The sequence below is a fragment of the Cydia strobilella genome, chromosome 18 (genome assembly GCF_947568885.1).
Source record: "Cydia strobilella chromosome 18, ilCydStro3.1, whole genome shotgun sequence".
NCBI lineage: Eukaryota > Metazoa > Arthropoda > Insecta > Lepidoptera > Tortricidae > Cydia > Cydia strobilella.
The window spans coordinates 12,969,149-12,987,354 of record NC_086058.1 but is presented as its reverse complement, the minus strand read 5'-3'; the positions used below and the strand labels follow the sequence as shown (position 1 = coordinate 12,987,354).

At 40.2% G+C, this 18,206-nt stretch overlaps 1 protein-coding gene across 1 annotated transcript; it reads left to right on the top strand.

Annotated features, from left to right (window-relative positions):
* The first annotated feature begins 591 nt into the window (after nt 1-591).
* On the top strand, nt 592-16,525 carry LOC134749561 (peptide-N(4)-(N-acetyl-beta-glucosaminyl)asparagine amidase). Its single transcript, XM_063684551.1, has 12 exons — nt 592-924; nt 1,283-1,465; nt 2,382-2,547; nt 3,351-3,529; nt 4,126-4,308; nt 5,064-5,234; nt 6,213-6,364; nt 9,528-9,675; nt 11,926-12,046; nt 12,507-12,668; nt 14,458-14,614; nt 16,392-16,525. The coding sequence occupies exons 1-11, from the start codon at nt 712-714 to the stop codon at nt 14,607-14,609; spliced, it is 1,830 nt and encodes a 609-aa protein (XP_063540621.1). The 5' UTR covers nt 592-711; the 3' UTR covers nt 14,610-14,614; nt 16,392-16,525.
* Nucleotides 16,526-18,206: the final 1,681 nt, after the last annotated feature.

Below are 18,206 nucleotides of genomic sequence, written 5' to 3'. Positions count from 1 at the left end.
TGCCATCTGTCGACACACTTTAAAACTAAAAATAAATATTTATAAAAATACGATAAAATGTATTTAAATATGGATAAATGATTTTTTTATTTGCATTAATTTTTTCTATATGATTTTGACCCATGTTCTTTCACTGGTATGCGTTAAAATTATAAATAACAAACGAAACAGTCAACGCCCTCTATACGAGTGTAGGCCAAAACTAGTGGCGCCATCTGATCGAGAATGAAATTTTCGTGATTTTCGAGGCACGTTTTTTCCTTAGACTGTATCCATCTATTACGGAGTTATATCTATCTTTGTTGCAAGTGACCGCTTTCAGCTTTAAATAATAGTTCCTAATCTCTCCGGTGGCGCTAGTTAGGCTCTGGGACATGAGTATAACCTGAACCATATAAGGCAACAAATAACCCGACCAAATTACGTAGGTTGTTTTTGGTAGTATTTCGGCATAGACCTAGATTTATGTATTTCGGTGTATGGTGGCGCCGCCTAATTACTGTTTTTTGATGGACACTTTTCATACATAGAGATTTGGCTCCTTTATATAGTCTCCATGGAAGTAACCTTGGCACAATTTGACATTGACAGCGCAATGATAAGTCATAAATTGACAAGTACAGCTGTGAACGACTGCGAAATGAGTTAGTCAACATATTGATAATAAATAAAAAATCCATCCGCACACTCATAAGATTAAATACAGACAAAATGGAAGATATAGCCCGTCTTGCCTTGGTGGAACAAAGCTTAGGAAGTGTAGACAGCTTCAGTAAAATTCTATATGAACTTCTTAACGTGATATATCAGATTTTGGAAAATCCTCACGATCACGAGCTAAGGGCGTTGAAGAGCGAGGTTTTGAAAAAAGTTTTACATTCCGAGGCATTCACAGATTACCTTAAATACGTTGGATTTCGTGCGGTGAGTTGTACAGAGCTTTTAGTCTACAAAAAGTTGATTCACTGTCAACTTCTATTTTCTTTCATTATACTACGGCCACACTATGCTCCTCGCGCTGCCGCGATGTTGCCTTCCCCGGCCACACACTGCCCTACTCACGCGATTAATCGCGACTTTCCACACTTTATATTGCCTGTCCTTTGACTCGCTCCAAAAACTGATAGTGAGCAGTGGGCATGACGAGGAGCATGACGAGTAACGTGGACACACTAGGTCTCTGTCTACTTCCTTCGCTACTTCCCATGCCACTCGTCGAGTATGTGGCCACGGTATTAAGTATCTCCAGATGCTATAATAATGTGTGTTTTTCATATACCAGGATGGCAATGAGTATGTGTACCCAAAAGAAGAGACTTTGAGTAAGCTGCGTATAGCACAGGCAGCCATAGAGCGAAAGATTTACTTCTGTTGCGGCTCGCTAAGCCGCGTCAGGTCACGCCCCATACGCTCTAACCACAGTCTGCAGCCGAAAAAAGTTAAATTCGCACCATCGAATGTACTGGTAAGTTAATAAACGCACCAAATTAGCAATACCAACATATATAATTAAGGCTAAATAGTTGAAAATCTACACACGATTCCATACCCAAAGGGTAAAAACGGGACCCTATTACTAAGACTGCTGTGTCTGTCTGTTTGTCTATCTGTCTGTCTGCCCATCTGTTTGTCTGTCCGTCTGTCACCAGGCTGTATCTCATGAACCGTGATAGCTAGATAGTTGAAATTTTCACAGATGATGTATTTCTGTTGCCGCTGTAACAACAAATACTAAAAACAGAATAAAATAAATATTTAAGTGGTGCTCCCATACAACAAACATGTTTTTTTTTTCCGTTGTTTGCGTAATGGTACTTCGTTTGTGAGTCCGACTCGCACTTGGCCGGTTTTTTTTAATGCTTTTTCTTAAATTCAATTGTCCTTTAATGGATGGAATATGTAATTCGTTCTCTGGTTGACTCAGTGTCATCAGTAATTATTAATTTTTTTCAACATGCAACCTTTTTTGTGTTAACTTTATACAGAATTCATCTCAGTCTAGTTAATCCTCATAACGTCCAAGGTGCATTACATTGTACACAGCATTTAGATCTAATTGAAAAATTACATTTCAATAAGGTTATGAGTGGCCCTCAAAGGGTTTAAAGTTGACTTTCCTAATAACAACTTTGTTATTGCATTTAGTTATTATCACAACTCATCAAAGTGCAATGATCATAATTATCTCATACACAAGATAGTCTGTCCATCCCTTTTTAATTTATACAGTTAGAAAAAGATGGATGGTCTATCTCGAGCATTAGATACTGTGGTGGCACTCTCATGCTAATACTACAGTATACATTTTATATGCCAATTCACGAGGATTCATAACGAGTTCGTAGAAATACATCTATTAATAATTATATTGGAAACCACAGATAACCAAGAACCCATTCCTGCTAAAAATCGAGATGCTGTTCAACAACATGATCCAGTATGAGAGTGAAGAGCTGCAGGAGCTAGCGCGGGAACAGATGCCGATGGTGACGTTGCAGCTGATGGCCCTGGACCGGGTCCGGGAGCAGCAGAAGAAGATTAAATCTGGTAATTCTTTCTCATTATAACTTGCTAACTAAAACTACTAACTCTCATTAAAATTGCTGGGGAAGAATTGGGAAAACACTACTGCATAGAAACAGATATAGGAAAAGGTAGAGAAGTTGTTCGCTCTCAAGGGATCAAACATCATGAACAAAATTATAATGAATGAAAAGTCAATCTTAAGAGAGATATTTGAATATAAAGCTAAAATGATAATATTGTTTTCATTACTATTTGCTTTGTCATTGTTATAGGTAACTCATGGTTATAGATCTAATAGGTAACTCGTTATGTATAATCTGGCAATGTAATTTTTCAATTCAAAATTTGTATGGAAGGTAGGATCTTCGCGCCTGTATTTACCGCAATTTTCTACTGACGGCGACGGCATGCCGCGGCATCCCCCGGTATGCGCCGAGGCCTCCCGAGTGCGCCGGGACGACGGGGGAGGAGAACTCTTGCACACTAGTCACTATAATACCTTTTGATAGAGTACATGTGGCGGTAGGCGGCGGCATGCCGCGGCATCCTCCGGCATGCGCCGGAGTGCTCCCTGGTGCGCTGGCCGCCGGCGCGGGGATTTTCCCTCGTCGGTGTGCGCTGCGCGGAGCAAATCTTCCTCGGTGATCCGCGCTGCGCTCCGCCGGTTAGCGCAGGCCTTACTCCATGTAAAAATGAAAGTTGTCATAGTCGAGACAAATATTTTTTCACGACACTGACATATTCTTTCTAATTCTGAACACTGTAAATGACATATAATACGTGGAAATGGCACCAGTTTCTAAAACCCGAAAACCGTCCTCTAGGTGAAACTAAAGAGTACGACCTGTCCTTCGACGTGGCCTTGCTGTTAGAGCTGCTCGGCTGGTTCAAGTACAAGTATTTCTCGTGGGTGGACAAGCCAGCGTGCGGGTCTTGCGCTGGACAGACTAACTTCGTGCGCGCGCAGTCCATGCGCGTGGGCAACGAAACGTGCAATGTTGAGGTACTGACATATTCATTTATTTGGCACACTACACACGTGCTGAAATTAAGCAACGGTATGGGTGGAATATTTTAGATAGATAGATAATAGTTTATTTATCACACATGGTAATAGGTACATTTAAAATATACATCATGTTGTACACAATATCTATACTACTAACAAGTGCGACTAGTCAGGAATTATTAAACTAAGGTGCATGCATGTCATCGTTTGGAAGTGTAAATCTTCATTAAATTAATTTATGTTATAAAAAGTATTTTTTAATAATAGGTATTCACTTGAGCCCGGAACACTGTTAATATGTGATTCCTTTTTGAGATGTTCAGGTAATTTATTACATAGTTTTATGGTGGAATATAATGACTTCCTTCAATACGGTTAACAGCAAAGGTTTCCATAGATCGCGCCACCATAGGTTTTCTCTGTAACCAGTTTTGTTCTATGAGATTTGACTTAAAGGCAAACCAGGCCAAAAAAAACAAGAATTTGACACAATTCTAGGGATTGACCGGAATACCTATGCTGGCGCCATCTGTAAAATACTTCGCCCGGCCAACCCCATTCCTTCCGTTGACTGTCGTCCATTGTTTCAGATCTACGCCTGCCAATCCTGTCGCACGGAGACGCACTTCCCCCGTCACAACGACCCGCGCACTTTGCTCCGCACAAGAAAAGGCCGGTGTGGCGAGTGGGCCAACTGTTTCACGCTGCTGTGTCGAGCTTTGTCGTATGAGACGAGATACGTGTATGACACCACCGACCATGTGTGGTGCGAGGTATAGTTTTCACTTATTATGAGTGAAGAAAAGTACAAAAAATAAAAATTGTCAAAAAAAAGGCCGAGTGTCGAGTGAGAAAACATAACTCATAGCACAGATTAATAAATAGTTGCTCATAGGTTCCCAGTTCCCACAAAGTAACACACAATTTTTTTCTTACCTTTAAAATTTTATTAATTCCTGCTGTACAACTAATTTCTACCTAAAAACTGTAATAGATGTCATATATTAAAGAAAAAGTGACGAAGCCCTCCAGTGGTGAAGGCCAGATTTAATAAAAATAATTTGATTTGTTCCCAAACTTGTTAATTTCTACCTATTAACTATTTTATTTATGTTGCAAGGGTTCTAATGGCCGTTTTAAGTTTCCGTACCCAAAGGGTAAAAACGGGACCCTATTACTAAGACTCCACTGTCCGTCTGTCTGTCACCAGGCTGTATCTTATGAACCGTGATAGCTAGTTGAAATTTTCACAGATGATGTTTTTCTGTTGCCGCGCTATAACAACAAATACTAAAAATTAAATTTGTACGGTACCCTCGGTGGGCGAGTCCGACTCGCACTTGTCCGGTTTTTTTAATTTACAAACACAAAATACAAATACAAAATTCTTTATTTGTTTAAAACACAAATTGCCATGATTTAGGAGATGGAGCCGCCCGGTAAGCAAAAAATTGCCTGTGTCGGGAGGCACCGCTCTTTTAACCTGCTAATAATGGCATCTACTAAAACAAATTGTTTTTTGTTTCAGATTTTCGACGTAGAATCAAACGAATGGCTCCACGTGGACCCGTGCGAGGGCAAACTCAACACGCCTCTCATGTACTGTCACGGATGGGGCAAAAAGTTGTCATACGTCATAGCCGTGTCACGGGACGATCTTCAGGATGTGACGTGGCGATACACTATGGATCATAAGGAGGTGAGTTCAATTATGATTATGAATGAAATATGGAAATCAATTGGGTGAAACTACGGCTGTGACAAAAAGGTGCCATCGCGGTGTCACGCGACGATCCTCAAGGTGTGACGAGGCAGAAAACCTGTCTTACATCAGACATTTAAAGTAACCTTATATTTTGATGATATTTCCTGAAGCATTCCACGGGCTGTCCCGTACAAACGCATTTTATTTCCTATATTGCGACTTTTTTTCGGCGTTTAAAGCAGATGATTATTTTTCTGTGCATATTTTCGACCATTTGTCACAGAAAAGGAAACTCTTATACCTGCAAATCCTGAGAAAATTCGCGTTCGTAAGGGACAACGGTAGACAATTTTGTGGAATGCTCTTCCTACGGTTTGAGGCGGCTGAAACTCTGAATAACACAGTTTTGTCTTTATCTGAACTCACTCACTTTCTATGAACTATTTTTAGTGACTCAATAGGCTAGATGACAAATTTTCATTAATGGTATTAATCGATCAGGTTTATTTTTAGGATCATGTATATACCCACTTCATTAAAGCAATACAAAAGTCAGAAATGATAGTTAAAGTCCGACAGTCGTACTTCGCAAACGCCGTTAACAAAACGATAAGTGAACGTCACGTCAAGATCACTGAGAGCCCATTTTGGATGTATGGACAAAACAAGAAAATTGCGTTTTTGTCGGTCAAATATTGCGTTTATGTATATAGTTGCTATACAATCTTTTTATGGATAAAATGTAAGGAATCGAATGGTACCCTTACTTTTTTCCTTTTTGGAAGTTAAAATATTACCTGAATTTGGAAACTTTCAAATCCTTTATTTTTGTATTATTTCCATATATTATTTTAATATCTACATTTTTGTGATAAATTGCTCATTTGCTATCTATGTTACTAGATTATGTTATAAAATTTAACATGTGTCATCATTCCTATTGTGTTAAGTGTGTTCAATTATTTGTTCCAGGTACTCACTCGTCGGAACCTAGTTAGCGAGAAAGAGTTATTATCAACAATTATGTCCCTTCGCGAACACCGACAACGACAAGTGTCGTCGGCGAGACGAAGCTGCCTCGCGCGCCGCACGCTGCAGGAACTTGTACGGCTTATGGTGGAAAGGTAAGCTAAAAACCGGCCAAGTGCGAGTCGGACTCGCGCACCGAGGGTTCCGTACCATTACGCAAAAAACGGCAAAAAAATCACGTTTGTTGTATGGGTTAGCCCCACTTAAATATTTATTTTATTCTGTTTTTAGTATTTGTTGTTATAGCGGCAACAGGAATACATCATCTGTGAAAATTTCAACTGTCTATCTATCACGGTTCATGAGATACAGCCTGGTGACAGACAGACGGACGGCGGAGTCTTAGTAATAGGGTCCCCTTTTTACCCTTTGGGTACGGAACCCTAAAAAGCAGGAACACTATGACAAATATAGATATAACTCCGTGATAGATGGATACAGTCTAAGGAAAAAACGTGCCTCGAAAATGACGAAAATTTGATTCTCGATTAGATGTCGCTACTACCTTTGGCCTACTCTCGTATAGAGGGCGCTGACGTTTTCGTTTGTTATTTAACAATTTTAACGCATATCAGTGAAAGAACATGGGTCAAAATAATAAAAAATATTAATTCAAATAAAAAAAATCATTTATTTATTTATCGTATTTTTATAAATCTTCATTTTTAGTTTTAAAGTGTGTCGATAGATGGCAGTGAATTTATAGTGGTTACAAAATTTACTATGACAGTACCGCTCTATAATATTATATCCTCTTTGACTATGGAAAGCATCGAGCTATCGAAAATTAACCACTTTGCATTTAGGTATGCAGGTTACACCTACAAGCGATCGCTAAAACAAAACTGATATCATAAGAAGCCGTTTCCTTCATGTATATAGTTTGAATCATTTCAACTGAGCTCATTCACTTACCTGTACTAACAATGATATTGTATTATTACAATCCTATTATCTGCCTTTGTTCTCGTAGCCGCCAACCAGTTACTTACAAAATAAGTCAGAAGTGCATTACATGTATATTGAATTTTTAACCTTATTCCTTTGTTAAATGGGGTTAAAATGGTCTAAAAAGATAATATCATATTCAATCTTTTGTGAAATCATATCCACTTTGTATCGACGGTTGTAAAATGCAAAAAAAGTTGTTAGCCATTATTTAGTTGGTGTATTTTGTAGTCTATTGTTAAAAAAATAGTCGTTAATCTATACATTTCAAGGCGGTTATAATCTGCTTTTACTACGAGGTAGTTATTCTAATTTGTAGTTTACCACTCAATGGTATTGTATTATTTTTTTATTATCCTCGGATTTCACGGGCCTATAAATCCCGGCCTTTTGATAGGCTTGCGTGGGGATATAGATCCAACACGTAGAGGCCCCTTGGAGAGCTTTAATGTCATGTAGAACGCCTGCTGGAACCCGTTCACAGGTGCAACAATAGACACCCATGAACCGGTCGCAGCAGGCATTGGGACTATTGTAGAAAAAGTGAACAGTATACCGGTCTATGGATTGAAGTTCGGGTGGATAATGAGACTGGGCTATTGAAAAGAAGTCCGGACACCTGCCATAACAATGCTAACACACGTTATCGAGGCAGGTGGTGACTTGCCGCTTACTAGATGGGCCCCTGAAACTGCCGTCGTGAAGACGACCAGGAGCAACACCGGTGTGAGCGGCTCAGGGGTGTCGAGAGGTGTGCGCCGCTTTCTACCCAGTGTCTGATGTTAATAGCCACTGTGCCAACTCGCGTCTTATGCATCTTTCACTTCCGCCCCTGGAGCATATAGCTCTTACGACTCCCCTCTGGACGGCCAATGAAGGCAAGCCAGAGCTGAGAGTCATGCGGGTCCCCTTGGGGTCCACTCCGACCGACGAAGACACGCCAGACGAAGACCCTGACCGACTCTCTGGAGCACTCGGGTCCGTGGGGTCGTCACTCCCCAACAGCTCGCCACAAGCTGCCCTGCGGGCTTTGTTATTATTAAATAGAGCAACTATTTTTACAGGTAAATCCTAATACAATAGTGCCTTAAATGAACCTTATTACTACTTACTTAACTATATTATGTCAATTTGAATTTCAATATATTTACACAATCATTCCAATCTATTTAATTACACAATAGTCAAAAAAATTTATTTACCTACATATATTTCAATATTACCTTTCTTATAGATTACACAATTATTTAAATTCAATTTCAATATTTTATATTACACATACACAATACATACAAACATGTTTTTGATAATTCCCACATAGGGCAATAAAAAAGGTCTGTTTTGTCGGCCACGAGATTCAGTATGTAGAAGGCACGGCTGAGAGGTGCCTTACGGAGCAGGTTTGTCCTGCCGGTTTGCTCTCCGGTTTGGTATGAGACTCTTTGAGTAAACAAGCTCAATTCATAAAATTAACACTATACCTACGTGTGACACACACATGAACAAGCCGAGGGCGAGTGGTGAATGACTCAAACCCAGTGTGTACGAAATCGGCTTGGCGTGAAGTCACAATTTCCTCGACGGTATCTACCTATCTTTGAACTTATGTTAACAAATATTAAAAAAGTCGTGAGTCTTTACAGAGTAAAGGTTACTGACACCATAGAGTAACTTATACTAGAGCGGTACTGTCATAGTAAATTTTGTAACCCCAGTAAAGTCACTGCCATCTGTCGACACACTTTAAAACTAAAAATGAAGATTTATAAAAATACGATAGAATGTATTTAAATATAGATAAATGATTTTTTTATTTGCATTAATTATTTTTATGATTTTGACCCATGTTCTTTCACTGATATGCGTTAAAATTGTTAAATAACAAACGAAACCGTCAACGCCATCTATACGACTGTAGGCCAAAACTAGTAGCGCCCTCTGAACGAGAATCAAATTTTCTTGATTTTCGAGGCACGTTTTTTCCTTAGACTGTATCCATCTATTACGGAGTTATATCTATCTTTGCTGACACTTATAAAACGGCCAACAGGCTCTCGGCAGGAAGTATCTGATGCCTACTAATAGATTCTAGGGGATCACCTAAAACAATGTGATTTTTTTTACTACTAGTATTATTGTTTTCAAAATCCAGTCGAATTTGACCAACTGTTCCGTAATTTTTTTATTGAATCTCATTTATAAAATGTCAAATAGGATATATATTGTCATATATTTTTTCGAACTTTTCGAGTTTTCTTGCCTGCTGTGAAATCATTTATTTTGAACCAGTCAACATCGCTATCGTTTCAGAAAGCCAAGTGAATATGAATCGCACGGGCGGATTTCGGGCGAGCGAGCGTGGCGAACACAGCGCGGGGAGGCGGGGAAGCACACGTTCAAACTCACAAGCAAGGGCACATACGAGATCAAGTATTACGCCGCGCTCGACAAATATGAGGTACTACAGATATAAATATACCATAGATGACCCAAATGCATCTACTTCGCGTGTCCGAACCCCGACCAAGCGTCGAGGTTGACTGTCGCTCTTGACAGTCCACCTCGACAGTCCAAAAATTGCGAGCACCCAAAGGCAAAATAGTTATTTGTTATACAAGGGTGCAAAGTTGTATTTTACCCGCGAGTGTGGAATTGAAACACGAGCAAGCGAAAGGATTCTATAGTTGAACCACGAGCGAAGCGAGTGGTTTTAAAATAGAATCCTGAGCGTAGCAAGTGTTTCAACACACGAGAAGTAAAATACATTTGCACCCGTGTGTAACACAAAACTTTTCACCTCACTATAGCGAGGAAAGTGCAACATCCACAGGCGTTAGATCATCTTCATCACTGAAATCACTAATTTTTTTACGATATTATAACAAAAAACTCTGGAAATTCTGTATTTTTACGTGAGAAGATTTTAAGTAAAAATTTTGTTGACAATGTTGACATTTCTGACGTATAAAATGTCAATGATGCGTTTTGAAATTGCATCGACTCAACTTGTGCGTTCAGAATTATATTTAACATCATTATTAAAAAACAAACGTTTCTTATGGAACTTTAAGGTTTATGACATAAAATCATTAAATAAAGCTAAATTTGGTATTTTTTATTAGATTCTTAAACCATTTGTTTAATGATAATTAATATCAAACGAATCATTATTATGAGCGTTTTACGTTTTGTTATCTGTCAAGCTACTTAAATATGCTCCATCCAAGGTCAAATTACTTTCCCCACTAGTGGATAAAATGCGTTTTTCCCCCCTTGTTTTAAAGGATAAAAGACAACTTTCCGAGCTAGTGAGGGGAAAACATATTTCCTATCACAGGTAAGTAATTTTAAAATTATATTATGCGTAAATTTTGTATGAAAAAGTCGGCACGCTTGGTTTCAATACAAATCATGATATTTGCGTCATCTAAGGTAGGTACTGTTTATAAATTCGATGGACCCTCCATAAAAACTTGGTATTCTTCATATACCAAGGTTTTAAAGGGCCGACAATGTGCAAACGAAACCATTGGAGTTGTGTCTGTATTCTGTATGATATTGTAGTATGAATTTTATGAAATGTTTTTTTCGCCTCAAACCTTAACGGATTTGCCACACTGGATGCGTTCTGCGTGCAGCGGTCAGGTCAAACTTCAACTTCAAAGGTTGCTGTCAATGTTGTTCATACATAATGCGGGTTTGACCTGACCGCTGACCGCAGAACGCATCCAGTGTGGCAAATCCTTAAGGGACTCCGGCAAGCTCGGAACGTAGTTCCGTTCTCATTTTAAAACGATTAGCAAGATTGCTCCGAAACTTTGTACTTACAATAGGATAAGGTATATCTGTGTATGTAATTAACTTATGTAGCTTAAGATACCATAGTTAAAAAAATTCAGCGAATTTAAGTTTTTCATACAAAACTTGTTTATGCTCTATTTCGTTTGTTTTATAAACTGGAGCTATATAAACTAATTTCAGACCTAGATATACCTCATGTCATTGTATGTGCAAAGTTTCATTACAGTCCAACACGTAGTTTTAAAATGAGAGCGTAACTACGTTTGTATGGGAAGGTGCAATTCGGCCGAGCTTGCCGGGGACTCTTAAGCTGTTAAACAAAAAGCATTGTTTCTTTTATGCACCACGGTTGCTACCTAATTTCTCAATAGCCAGAACGATCAAGTCATGGCATTAATAAAAAACCGGCCAAGTGCGAGTCGGACTCGCGCACCAAGGGTTCCGTACCATTACGGAAAAAAACAGCAAAAAAATCACCCATTTAAATATTTATATTATTCCGTTTTTAGTATTTGTTTTTATAGCGGCAACAGAAATACATCATCTGTGAAAATTTCAACTGTCTATCTATCACGGTTCATGAGATACAGCCTGGTGACAGACAGACGGACAGCGGAGTCTTAGTAATACGGTCCCGTTTTTACCCTTTGGGTACGGAACCCTAAAAATGACTTCTTTTGTTATATTTTACACAAAGTTTATATTAGATGGGGCCTATTGTATGACAATTCGTATCCATATATCTCGTATACAATGGATACGATCTTTCTAAGGAATTGATAAGAGAGTTCCGCAAATACATGTAATCTACTAATTGTTATTAAATAGACCCCGGATTAGGGAAAGCCCTAACTACCTACTTAAATAGGTAATAATGAATCTGTACGTAATTTTGTTGTTATTGCAGGTGGTTTTGGACGGGAAGCTGATTCAGCAGATAGACTCCTGGGAGGCCGGTGTTTACGAGGTCCAGGATGTGTTCAGGAAGGTCGAACAAGACTGGCACATGGTCTACCTGGCCAGGGAAGGTATATAAAAAAAACCCGGCCAAGTGCGAGTCGGACTCGCGCACCGAGGGTTCCGTACTTTTTAGTATTTGTTGTTATAGCGGCAACAGAAATACATCATCTGTGAAAATTTCAACTCTAGCTATCACGGTTAATGAGATACAGCCTGGTGACAGACAGACAGACGGATAGACGGACGGACAGACGGACAGCGGAGTCTTAGTAATAGGGTCCCGTTTTTACCCTTTGGGTACGGAACCCTAAAAAAGCGCTGAACATGATCAAATTAATTCTAATTTCTCATGCTCTGAAAGAGGGTAATTTGTTGTTCTAAAAGGTGTGCAGAAAATTATACGTATACCGATATGCGTCACGACACAACACAACACAACACGACACGTCAGACAAATGTGAACTGGGCTTTAACTGCACTTGCCACTTACACTTCCTTTCAGCTTTTCTGACATTTCTTTTTCAACAGAGGGCGCGACATATGGCCGTGTGAGCTGGCGACTCGAGACAGGCGAGGGACTGACTTGTACTTCGTTGGAAGCTATAGTACCGCGTACGGAATACGAGGACGGTCAAGTCACTGTATCACTGCGATTCGACGACGCGCCGGCTCAAACTGCACCCAAAAACGGTAAGTAACTGATATTCAGTAAATACTTTAGGCCTTGAATCTGGTGTATAAAGGTAAGCGAGGGTATGTGCACGTCACTAGAGGCTGTAGTATTGTGTACGGAATACGAGGACGGTCAAGTCACTGTATCACTGCGATTTGACGACACGCCGACTCAAACTGCACCCAAAAACGGTAAACAATATGGCCCCTTGCTATCGGCTATACCTTGCAAATTTCCATTCCTTTGCTATTTTGAAAAAAAAAAAAACAGTTCTACAGGGAATTAATGGGTGTCTGTCAGACGTGAGTTCAGCCCGCGCAACATGGTTCCCCTATCACTAAGTCCGTCACTTTCGCACTCACATACTTGTTAGAACGTGACAGGCATGGTGATAAGCGTACCGTGCTACGACGCCTGGTCTCAAACTATGTCGGTTTATAACATAGACATAGTATATACAAGTAGTTATAGACGCGCCACCGAGTGACCGGGGGTAAGAGAAAGAATATTCAAATAAAATTTGGGCAGCATAGGATTCTTTCTCTTTCACTTATAAATTTTGGTATTTCGCCATCGCTTCCTACCTATAATGCCACCCGGCCGGTGATAAGGACAAAGCATGGCATTATTTTCTCTTTCCTCTTATAGGAATCGCAATAAGACTATCTTTCTCTATCAAAGAGTGTCAGGCCCTTGGTTTATAACTATATTGCTGTGCGGCTCGCACAGTGTCATTGACCGCCGCCATAATCGGCGGGACACCAATAGGTAAAATTACGCGCGTGAGATAGAGATAAGAACAGGGGGTCAATGGTACGAAATTGTTATTGTTCGTGCTTAGCTTACCTATACCACTGACATATATGTATACAAGCTGTCGAGAACAAATTGTGTCCGCGAGGTGTCCGCCATTTTTTGCGTTTGACGTCTGTCACTAAGCTAAAGAATAAGCGCAGCTAGGCAGTAGCAATGAAGTGCATGCACTTCATTGAGGTGCGGAAACATTTTCTTCGAGAGGCCGCCTCTAGTGTATATGTACATATTAAAATACTATGGTTCCCAACATACAGGCTCGGCCTATACTCTGTATCTTTAGGTATTTAAATAATAGTAAACAAACAATTTGTACATTTTCGAGTAGTCATAACATTTATTGGTTAACCAACCAAATACAAAACGCCCTGGATCTGTCACTGAACGACCTGACTTAACCTACATTATTTGATCATGTAATGTCTTCAACTACCCTCAACTGGCTTAAGGAGCCATTCGAGGGTAGATTTTGTTTACTTTTATCATAGAGTAACTTATACTAGAGCGGTACTGTCATAGTAAATTTTGTAACCCCAGTAAATTCACTGCCATCTGTCGACACACTTTAAAACTAAAAATAAAGATTTATAAAAATACGATAGAATGTATTTAAATATAGATAAATGATTATTTTTATTTGCATTAATTATTTTTATGATTTTGACCCATGGTTCTTTCACTGATATGCGTTAAAATTGTTAAATAACAAACGAAACCGTCAACGCCATCTATACGACTGTAGGCCAAAACTAGTAGCGCCCTCTGAACGAGAATCAAATTTTCTTGATTTTCGAGGCACGTTTTTTCCTTAGACTGTATCCATCTATTACGGAGTTATATCTATCTTTGCTTTTATTTAAATACATAAAGATACAGAGTATAGTTTGGGGACCACTGTCAAGTTTATTTTTTTTTATGTAATGTTTTTTGCCTCTTTAAACCTTTTCTTTTTCATATTACCTCAATGACTTATACTTCAGTTTTTGGTTACAGATCGGCTGACGTACTCGTGCCGCTGGTCGTCGTGCGCGGTGTCGGCGGCGCTGTCGGGCGGCGGCGGCGCGGGCTGGCAGCGCGCGCAGCTCGCGCGCCAGGCCGCCGCCGACACCGCGGAGGCGCTAACACTGCGCGCCGTGCTGCAGTAGCTACGGTAACTAACTGTATAAGATAAGATAATATTTATTGTATAACTGTGTACAGAGATGTTGGCAATAATACATTTAGGATGCAACAGTTTGTCCATCACGGACGTACAATATACTTAAGACTAACCTATAACTAAATAACAAAATTAATACATGCATGCACTATTGTCATAAGCGTCAAATTCTTTCATGCTGTAGAACACTCTACTAATAAGCCATTTTTTACACTGGCGACATATCGGCTGACGTACTCCTGCCGCTTGTAGAGGGAGAGAGAAATAGTCTATCTGCTACATAGACATAGTATATACAAGTAGTTATAGACGCGCCTCCGAGCGACCTGGTGTAAGAGAAACAATATTCATATAAAATGTATACTACCAAAGATAGATATAACTCTGTAATAGATGGATACAGTCTCTAAGGAAAAAACGTGCCTCGAAAATCACGAAAATTTGATTCTCGATCAGATGGCGCCACTAGCTTTGGCCTACTCTCGTATAGAGGTTGACGGTTTCGTTTGTTATTTATAATTTTAACGCATATCAGTGAAAGAACATGGGTCAAAATCATATAAAAATAATTAATGCAAATAAAAAAATCATTTATCCATATTTAAATACATTTTAACGTATTTTTATAAATCTTCATTTTTAGTTTTAAAGTATGTCGATAGATGGCAGTGAATTGACAGTGGTTACAAACTTTACTATGACAGTACCGCTCTATCTTATTATATCCTCCTTGATACTACGCAATTTATCCGGTTTGCATGTCCGATGTCTTTTCTCTTTCACTCTTATAAATTTCGGTATTTCGCCATAGCCTCCTTGCTATGATGCCCACATGATGCCATATCCTGACCATGAAAAATGCTCTTATAGGAATCGCAATACTATCTTTCTCTATCAAAGAGTGTCAGGCCCTTAATCTGCTAGGTGCCCCATTAGAGCTAATGTAACGTTTTTAGTAGAATAAGGGCGGGTTGCACCATGCCCATTTGATGTACTGATCATGGTTAAAATTAACAGACTGATCAACGTCACGCAGCAGAGAACTATGAAACATCCTATACATGGAGAATATATAAAGGAGTGAAATTTCTTATAGTAGAACAGTTGCAAAAGTGACCAGCTTTCAAGTAGTTCCTAATCTCTCCGGTGGCGCTAGGTGGGCTCATGGATATGACATGAACCATAGAGGTATCATTTTAGAGATGAAATGGGGGAGGGGCAGCAAATAACCCGACCAAATTACGTAGGTTGTTTGTGGTATGTACTCAGGAATGTTAAAACGTGTTTTTAATTTTGTCGCATTGCGTATGTTCTGTCAATCACGGGCGCACATCTATATAAAATACTAGGTCTATGACATTTCATTTCGGTGTATTATGTATGGCGCCACCTATCTAATGTATTTTGATGGACTCTTTTCATAGGCACATAGAGATTGTCCTCCTTTACTCTATACTCCATGGTCCTATACAATAAAATTTTGCTAACACTAGTCCGGTTTACATTCGCGTACGAGCCACGAGCCGAGCCGCGCCACGAGACGAGAGTGTAAACGGTGGGCTCGTGGCTCGTGTCCATCTACCCCTCGAGCCCACTGATTACACTCGCGTCTCGTGGCTCGCACGCGAATGTAAACCGGACTTAACGGTGACAGACGGTTTGGTGCAACCGACGCCGCAAATATTAGCACTAACACGACTGCCCAAAAAAATTTGGTATTTAATTCACCTTTTTTATCTGACATTAAATATTAACTACATTGTTTCAGATTACTAAAACGTTCCGGTGCCTCGTCTGTCATCAAGTAAAACTAAACTGTTACCTTAATATACATTATTATTATTATTATTATTATTATTATTTATTATTTAAGTTGACAATTGTACCTTAACAGCTAGAGCCACAGCGGCACAAATTGGGAGACAGTATTTATACATTGGGTACAAAAGTATTTTCAAAACAATATTAATTATACTTATATAATACTACTTACAGGCATCTCTCGCTCTATCACTCTCTTACACTCAATCATCAGTCGTCCGATTGCACTCACAAATAAATCACACTCCGGGTGTGCCTCGAGCACGGAGTTGAGCAGAGCGTGCGCGCGCGCGACCGGCGCCTGCGCGTGCGCCCGCGTGCGCGCGGTGCTCTCCGCCAGCAGCGGGTGACGCCGCGCGCGAATGTACTGGTTAGGCACAAATAATCGCATGAAGGCCTCGACAAGGGCTACGCTATCTATTGTGTTTCTAATAACACCGATCGTGAATTTCGCCAAAGAGAGCAACCTCCGCAACTGGAGCGAGTCGTACCCTAGATGTCCCTGCAGAAACAGAGTAGGGTACATATACGGATAATAAGTGTGTATTTTTTTGTATATAGCCCTAAGATACGACTTTTGGACTTGCTCTAGCATAAGTATATATTTACTCTCATGCGGACTCCACACCACTGCATTCGTTTCGAGAATGCTGCGCACGAGTGCCGCATACAACACGCGTGTGGCTTCCACAGTCAGGGGCGCGGAATTGCGCAGAACGAAACCTAGTCTTTTGTATGCAGTCTTGACCACGGCCTGGACATGTTCGCGAAACGTTATATTTGAGTCAAAGAGAACTCCTAAATCGCGTACCTGTTCCGAGCGCAATATGTCGGTGCCGCCAATATTGTAATTATATGCTTGAGGTGTATGGGACCTGGTGAAGGACATCATTTCGCATTTACTTGCATTGAAATACAGTTCATTTTCAACACTCCAACGATGGACCGCCTCTATGTCCCGTTGCAGCTCCTCGCAATCCCTTTGACTTTGGATCGGTTTAATCAATTTCACATCATCAGCGAACATTAGCAACGTGCAGTGATGCACTTCCACCGGTAGATCGTTTATCAGCAGCACGAAAAGAAATGGTCCCAAGTTGGACCCCTGGCTGACACCAGAGCGCGTGGGGTAGCTTTCTGAAACGTAAGGACCATACTTCACGTACTGCTTTCGATCGGATAGATAATTCGTAAAAAGATTTATAAGTCTGGGTGTAAACCCCATAGCACCTAGTTTTAAAAGAAGGACGTCATTATCTACCCGATCGAAAGCTTTTTGAAAATCCAGATAGACGACGTCCACTTGAGCTTTCCTATCCAGCTCACGTGATAGGATATGGGTCAACGTGAGCAGGTTTGTGGCCACCGATCTTCTGGGGAGAAATGCATGCTGTGTACTGGTCATGTAAGGCTGACATTGAGGGAGCAGTTTGCAATGTGTCGCCGATTCGAAGACTTTAGCCAGGGTGTTCAAAATTGCAACGGGACGATAGTTTTCGACTTTAAGTTTAGATCCCTTCTTCGGAATGGGCGTTACCCTCGATTTTTTCCAGTCAGATGGGTATACCCCAGAATGAAGAATGAGATTGAAAATGAACTCTATCGGACCTACAAGACTATCAATACAACCCTTGAGCACAAAAGCCGGTATCGCATCCGGTCCAGGCGCCGATCTAGGTTTTAGTTTTTTTACTGCGTTCCTTACGTCGTTCTGTGTAAAACCCCTGATATCAATACACCTCGCGTTGACTGGCAAGCTTGC

What these genes read in the sequence shown, in the direction of transcription:
- LOC134749561 (XM_063684551.1), top strand. Translation starts at nt 712, where the DNA reads ATGGAAGATATAGCCCGTCTTGCCTTGGTGGAACAAAGCTTAGGAAGT. An exon ending in GTACGGCTTATGGTGGAAAG is followed by an intron (nt 6,365 to 9,527) that starts GTAAGCTAAAAA and finishes CTATCGTTTCAG; the next exon opens with AAAGCCAAGTGAATATGAAT. An exon ending in CCGCGCTCGACAAATATGAG is followed by an intron (nt 9,676 to 11,925) that starts GTACTACAGATA and finishes TTGTTATTGCAG; the next exon opens with GTGGTTTTGGACGGGAAGCT.